This window comes from Olea europaea, unplaced genomic scaffold (assembly GCF_002742605.1).
Source record: "Olea europaea var. sylvestris unplaced genomic scaffold, O_europaea_v1 scaffold1603, whole genome shotgun sequence".
NCBI lineage: Eukaryota > Viridiplantae > Streptophyta > Magnoliopsida > Lamiales > Oleaceae > Olea > Olea europaea.
Window position 1 is genome coordinate 51,612 of NW_019233660.1, and position 8,115 is coordinate 59,726.

At 31.5% G+C, this 8,115-nt stretch overlaps 1 protein-coding gene and 1 non-coding gene across 2 annotated transcripts; both read right to left on the minus strand.

The window, feature by feature from the left end:
• Window positions 1–335: 335 nt before the first annotated feature.
• Window positions 336–407, minus strand: TRNAW-CCA. The gene has a single exon. It is a non-coding gene; the product is annotated as a tRNA-Trp (tRNA).
• A 2,649-nt stretch (window positions 408–3,056) lies between these two features.
• LOC111377080 (WPP domain-interacting protein 1-like) lies at window positions 3,057–4,040 on the minus strand. The gene is made up of 2 exons (XM_023000124.1): window positions 3,454–4,040; window positions 3,057–3,177 (listed from the first exon to the last, which is right to left on the minus strand). The coding sequence occupies exons 1-2, from the start codon at window positions 4,038–4,040 to the stop codon at window positions 3,057–3,059; spliced, it is 708 nt and encodes a 235-aa protein (XP_022855892.1).
• Window positions 4,041–8,115: the final 4,075 nt, after the last annotated feature.

Sequence of the window (8,115 nt, forward strand, 5' to 3'; positions counted from 1 at the left end):
TCCTAGGTACTCTGGTTACGAACTGGTTTGACACTATCCAGGAGAAATGTGAAAAGTTTCACGTTTATGGCAAGAACATTGATGTCTTTCATGACGGAACTTTTTGCCTTCTAAATGCTTGTCCGTCTTATGTATTGCGAGGTGAACCTAAACTAGACAGTCATCCACCAGCTAATGCTGAAGCTGTTTGTGAAGACCAGGTCCTTCTATGTGTAAAGCGTCTCAGATTGGGAACTTTGTTGGAAGAACTAAACAAAAAGCCTGCCGACAAATAAAGGAAAAAAAAAATAAGAAAAACAAACAAACAGAAAGATTGAATCCTTGTGTTGGGGATTTGAACCCGACGTGAATCGAACACGCAACCTTCTGATCTGGAGTCAGACGCGCTACCATTGCGCCACGGATCCTAAGGTAAACAACCTCTTTCATAAAATATATATAATATGAAACGGGCACCACTACCGTGACATCCTTCTCTGCGGCCAACTTTCCTAGGTTTTAGACCTCTCAACAACAGCCTATTTCAGCAGCCATTTGCACTGACCCAGATTTTCTCTTTTGCAAAACCTTCTAGCATTTCTCGAATTCTTCTGGTCCTTTTTGTTTCCGATATGTGTGTTTACTTGAGGGGGAAAAAACAAAAAAATCTGCTAAGCTCAGATAAGACTTCCTTTGAGAGAAAAAAAGGGTGAATAAATTAGAGGTTTAGCGGCAGTTTACTGCAAGTTCAGACACAATACCAGCTTCACCCTCCAGTGGACGCACCTTGTTGAGATCAAAATCTTGAATTCTATGATATTTATAGGTTATTTCTTTGATTTCGTCATCTACTTCGACAATAGCAATCGAAAAGTCTTTCATTTCCAGAATTTGCAAACGAAGATTGATTAATGGAATTTATGGTTGGCCCTACGACTCCCCAGTGCTTGGTGAGTTTGAAAGAACTTGCCCCAGGTGATGCACCTATACTTATTGTGAAGAGGCTTCGTAGTCAATGGACCAGCACATTTCAGGGATTCAACTTTCAAGATCACTAAATCTCAACTTTTTTCTTCTTTTCTTATTCTTGATTGTCGTTTTTTGCATTAGTACTCTCACAATATTTGTGCGTTCTTCAATGCTAGCTGATTTTTGATGAAAACTCCCAATTCTTCCCTTTCTGCATTATCAATCAAACTGCAGTTGCTAATTTACAAACCTTCTTTGCTTAACAGAAACCTTTTCCTCGTTTGGATTCTTCGATTAATAAACCTGATTAGTATCCCCAATTTCACTCTTATATATTAGTGGCCTCTAATTTGAACAAGAACCATTGCTTTGGTTCTGACTCTAGAACTAAGAATTGAACTCAATTTTTATTTTTTATTTTTTAATATTTCTTTTCTTGGTTATTTCCAGCAGTTAGTTAATCTTAGTTATTTTTAATGATTTTTTTTTTCACCGCTCCTAATTATTACTCTCAATTTTCAACCTTATATTTCAGTTTCATATTTCATTCGTTTGATGGCATCGTGTAAAGAAATTGATTGGGTGGAGAAAGTGATTGGAACTTGATATTATTTTTTGTTGGTGATTTATTTGTCTACATTAGTGAATCATTATTATTAGACTATTTTGTATGGGGATGGAACTTGATGTTTGTGTATTCAAATTTTGATTAAGTTTTGTTTGTTGTTTGGACTTTTGTGAATAAATTTTATTGAATGATATTTCATTTAACGATTGATAATTTGAACTTGCTCAATGTTTGATGGTTATTATTATTTTTGTATTTAGGTATATATTACTGACTTATGGATATGGTAATAGATTTTTATTTGCATTTATCATTTTAAAATTCAAGTAGCCATAGTCAAACCTTAACCAAATGTTTCGGTTTCGATTTGATTCTATATATATATATATATATATATATATATATTTTAAAACATTGGTTCTATTATTAAAAAAGAAAAAAAAACGATTAGTTCATGAATTGCTCTGATTATCTTGAAACCAGAATCAAATGGAATTATGTTCACTCATATAATTTAGAGTATATTCATGTTAGGCTAGATTTAGTATGTCCCACTGAAATGATCCATCAAAAACTCAGGACCTCCCATTGAAAATATGAAATGTTCCACAAATAACTTCAGGGAGACCCAACATCAATGATGAATAGATATATACTCCCCCGCCTCTAATTATATAGGCTTGTTTCGTTTTTCGTACGGATTAAATAATTTCTTTAAAGTCGCCAGAAAACTAATTTTTGCCAATATCTTTCCTAATTTATCCCTATTTAATTTTCAGTATGTAGTAGTAAATTATTATTGAAATTAGTAAATAATTTGAATGATTGAATTCGAAGATGAAATGAGAATTGTTCCACAAACCAGTGGGATAAATTTCATTAGGCCCTTAGTTGATGTCACACAAACCAGTGGTATAAATTTCTTATAATGGCAATTATATTACAGAATCCATGAACAGAAATTGGATGAAAAAAGGGCCTAATGAAAGCAATCTCTGGGCAAAGTACTTGCTTTCCCCTAGGGTAAGAGAAGTGAAGTGACTGATCCATAATATAAGTACAAATTCCACTTGACACGAGTAGGGGTTTGGCATGCGAGTAATGTTACAGGAACAGATTCAAAACCAGAGTAAAAAACCGGTTGGACAGGTGTCAATACATTATTGGAGAGTTTGAAAATTATAAAAAAAAAAAAAAAAAAAAGAGCCAAACACAATCCACTAGCTCGTTATATTTTTTCAGGCCCTGTCCCTCACCGTGTTCAAGTGGAATTGTCCTTGGCATGAAGCCATCCATGGATTTAAATAGAAGTACAAATGAGAAAGTACAAAGACCTGGCTTCGAGATTTATACATGGAGAAGATGAGAAGGGTTGAAAAGTCAACACGGAATTACTACCTCCATTATATGATCATAAGCTGGAAATCATTTATTGAACTGAATACTTAGAACATCTAATTTATCCATCTTAGCTAGACCCTTAATCATTTTACTCAAATTAAAGTTTGCAAAATCCCGCGTGTAATCCATGGGAAATTAATTACGGAACTCTTTTAATTTCCTCAATGAAGTATCGTAAGCTCCACGGCGGACCAATCTCACCCCTAGTGACAGACATTGTTGCAACTGTAGAACCCACTCCACCCAAAAATCTGTAAAGCCTTTAAGTTGGAACAATGATCATATGACTCAAAAAATGCAAAAATAAATTAACCTTCATAATCTCATAACACCCCCAGTACCAGAGCCACATCCTGAATTGCCCTAGCTGCAGTAATCCATGCTAGGTTTAAATTTCCAAAGGCCTAGCCCTTTCATTATGTGCTATTCGACCATTCACAATTGCAAAGTGGATTGGGAATTGGGATTCAGACCAGACTCCAGATTGAGATAACAAGGAGAAATATGGCTCTTCTTAAAACTAAGTGGGAACAGACCGGGTATACTTTGGTGATATCTGCAAAACAAAGAGTCCCATGATAATGATCAATATTACCGACTGCAAAAAGAAAAATGCAATGTACTTCCACACCCTCTTCTGCAATGTCGTGTTCTCATTAGCACTAACAATATCTTCACAATCATTCTCCAGATTCTCAGCTTCTTTATTTAGCGTTGCAGCCTTGTTTTCTGCATCTTCAAGCCTGTTCAGCATCTGAGCTTGCTCAGAAGCCAGAGTTTTCTGGTGTTCTAAAAGACTCTGTCCATCCACTACAATCTTCAACTTTTGGATCATTCTTGATGTTATAAAATATCCAATTCCAGCTTCAATCTTTTGCTTAAAGAGGTCCTCAATTGCTACTTCTATGTCTCTTTTCTCCTTTGCTTCGTCTAGTGACTTACTATTTAAAATCATTTCAAGTTCACTTCGCTTGGCTGCTTTCTTGTTGAGTGCGTTGACACCAGATTGCAACTGTTCGGCAGAGTTTATTTGATAGAGTTCTGAGCCGGTGGATGTAACATGAAAATCTTCCTTTCCAATTTCCCTAAATTTTTTATCCTCTGCTGAGATATATAGAGCCATTTAGTTAAAGAAATGCAGCCCATGAAAAACAAGCATAGCAAACAATTTTGCTAAATCGTCAAGGAACTTTGCTGATCTACATAAGATGAATAAAAAAAACCAGAAGTTTCAAGAACTTTTATCTACCCTGCAAAAATTATAGAACCCTTTATGAGGTTGAACAACTACATATTTTATTAAAATGCAAAAAATAAAGTAACAGCGATATTGAACAAGTAGAATACTATAGTTGATTTCCATCCTTCCATTTGAAATATATAGACAAAGAACATCATTACTGAACCTATATTCACTGTGTAAAGTACAGTGTTAAATTTGTCTCAGTTTTGGAAGAATTCATAAATACATAGAAATGAGTGATGAACAAGTGGATAATACTTGTGGGTCCATTGGAATGTGTGGTTGAAAAAAACGTTTGACCATTTATAAATGATATAAAAATTTTGCCAATCGGAAATGCAAAGAAAAAACGGAAGGAACTTACATAAAAATCCGTGATCACAATAACGAGAAAATAAAGATCCCTCAAAATGCCATCTAGAACTAACTATTCAGAGGTAACATCACAACCATGGGACAAATTTGATATTACAAATGTACCATGAACAGATAAATTTGACACCAAAGAATTCAAATGTTTGAATTTCTAACCTTCTGATAAACAATATGAAAGAAAATACTAACTTTGCATTGCTTCATATCCACAAAACCTAGAATGCTCACAATTTTACATCCCTCTACAGGTTTCAAACGTTCCTTAATAGTTTCCCCTACAGGAAATCAACAAGATCATTACAACTCTCAAAGCCCCTTTTTTCAAATAAATAAATAAAACGGGGCTATCTAAAACCACCGTCAAATTTACTAAACTTTATAATTCCAAAAATAGAACACACAGAAAGTTATTGTACCAAAGATCGATTCATTACACAGCAAAAGTTAATTAATATGTAAGAAAAAGAAAAATATTTTTTTCTAATAAATTATCTAATCCTTCAATTGTATATCCTGACATTTATACAAATAATCATTAAATCATGCAATTAATCCCTTTGATTCTCTAAGCTCTATAAAGATTCATTCTAATTTTAGCAAAAAATTAATAGTTTTACCTTAGTTTTGATCTGAATCTTTATTCTTAGAATCGAGTGACATTTGAGCTCTGAATATGTAAACTGCTTCCTTCAATGACCTCCTGCATTCACGAAATTTTTACAATTTCAGTTTCTTATTCTCACTGTATCAATTCTAAAGAATAAAATTCTATACTTTTGTTAAAGAAAAACTTTCTTTTTGCTAAAATAAGAAGAAAACTTTCTATTAGATCCTTCAAGAATCGTTGGGAATAAAGATTTAGAAACTCATATTTATATCAAAATATTGAAATTTTGTATTCTATCAGAACTTTTACAAAATTTCTATTTGGTATACAAGGATTTCTAGAAAAACTAATTTTTCGGACTAAGGATGACTTAAGAGTGGCTATTGATTACAATTTGAGATTTCAATATGATTTCTCTCTATTACAATGCCTCTATTTATACAAATACAAATATATAAGGCTCTATTATAGATCTATTACATCATTCGGTACATCAACAAATGCACACTTGCCTTTCTATTATTATTCTCCTTGGACCTACATCTTCACAGGCAGCATCTGATTAAAGGAGCTCCCATTATTGTCCTCCTTTTTCTTTATCTCCACATGCTTTTTTTAACATTTTAATTCAAAGAGCATCTTTCTCTATTATTGTCATTTATCTTTCATGTTTTCACATGCAGTTGTGGCACTCTCTTAGCTGGTAGGATTCTTTTACGGTGATAGGACATCCTGGAAGTTGATGTATTTCGAATCTTGTAATGTAATCTTTCAAGATTTCTTATTTTTCATGTCCTCCATTTGATACCAGTATCCAGTTTTCATATTGGCACAAACATGAAAATTTGTTATCAAACAAATTTTTAGCAATATTTTATATAGTTTTAATTCCAAATGCTCTTCTATGTCTAATCCAAGATTTTGTCATTGTTGAAATTTTTCTATCATTCTCCACCACATCTATTCGGAAGTTGACTGCAACATATCCAATTAAGATTATGTGTTCAACTAGATAATAAACAACTTAATCGTATTCAGGACTTATTGAATAAAATCTCAAATATATTTTTCGTCCCTTGGCAAATCTTGATATTTCTTTTATGAATATGTCATCAAATTTTGAAATTTTAATCAAATCTTTTCCTGGATATATCAAATCCATAAATCCATACTCTGTCATAATCTTTATAAACAAATAGTCTCCTTCTTCTATGGCTGTTATTCTATGATAAACATTATTTCTCGGAAAGATGAAATATAAATCACTTATTTTTATTTCATAAACAATTCTGATTATTTTAGCATATTCTTCTTCTTTTGGATCTAAAGGGATTGTATCATCCTGGTCTATGATGCTGATTGTTTTGAAATCTTTTTTATCTCCATGTATCACCATTTTTTGGTTGGTGTTACTGAAATGGAATCTGCTTTTTTATCAGTTGGTATATTGTCACGTCTGGGTCTACTGCTGCTTCCAACTGTCCCTATTTGGTATTGATTTGGAAAACTCATTTCTGAGCTCTTTAGTATATCTTTTAGTTGTGTTGCAATAACATCAACTCGATTTTTGAGTTCTATGGCTTCTTTATGATGTTTAATAGTGATATTCAACAATATTTTTATATTTGAATTGAACATTTTTGAGATCTGTGTTGCTCCATTTTTATATCTTCAGATTTTTCTTTAAGAAAATCTGTCCTTTTTGTATATGTAGGATAGATTGGTATAACTCCATGACCCTGGCTTTATCTATTAGCAAATTCTATATTTCTGCTGAGAAAATCTGCAAGAAAATTATTAACTCCTTTAACATGAACTATATCAAAATTATAAAATATTAAATAAGCTTGCCATCTACGGAGCCTTCGGTATTGAGGTTCTAATGGTAGTTTATTCCTGACTAATCCTGTAACTTGAGAATTATCAGTTTCAACGGTAGATTTCTTGGATAGTAAGAATAATGAAAACTTTTTTATCCCTCTAATAATTGCGAGTAATTCTTTTTCATGAGTGGTATAATTTATTTCTGCTTGATTAAAAGTTCCACTTGAATATCTACAAATTTCATTTAAATCTGTTTTGAATATTGCTGTCCAATATTTATCTGAGGGATCAGTATTAACAATTAAATTATCTTTTTCATCTGATAATCTTGATTTTGGTAAATTTTTACATTCTTCTTTGAATTATTTATCTAATTCTGCATGTTCTTTATTCCATCCTTTAGTATTTGTATTTCTAAATAAAATTTGTATTTTATACCTTTTCTTAGAAAGATTTTAATAAATCCTCCTAATAATTTAAATATCCTAAAAATTTTATATTTGTTCTTTGGATTCTAATTTATCTGAAAAACTTTCAATATTTTTAGATATATGAGTCTGCAATTTTATTCCTCTTTTATTTATTGATAATCCAAGAAAATCTATCTCTTGTTTTTCTATTATATATTTCTTTTTAGAAAGTACAATTCCTTCTTTTTTACATTCATTTATGAATTGGATTAAATGATTCCTATGTTCTTCTTTACTGTTAGAACATATCAGTATTATCATCTATATAAATAATTAAAAATTCATTAAACTTTTTAAATATATTATTCATTTATATATTTGTGGTGCATTTTTTAATCTAAATGACATTACTAACTATTCATATTTTTCTTGAGGTGTACTAAATGCAGTATATTGTATACCATCTTCTTTCATTTTTATTTGTCAAAATCCTTATTTATAGTCAAATTTAGAATAATATTGTCTTCCTTTTGCAAGGTTAATTAAAACTTCTTTATTTGGTAAAAAATATCCATCAAATTTAGTATATTTATTTAGTTCTTTATAATTTATAACAATTATAATTTTTCCTCTAACCTGTTCAGAATGTTTCATAACCTAAAGGCTGGGCTACTACGAGGTACATTACTTGGTCTAATAAGCCTTTGTTCTAACAATTCTTTTATCTGATTTTTGAATT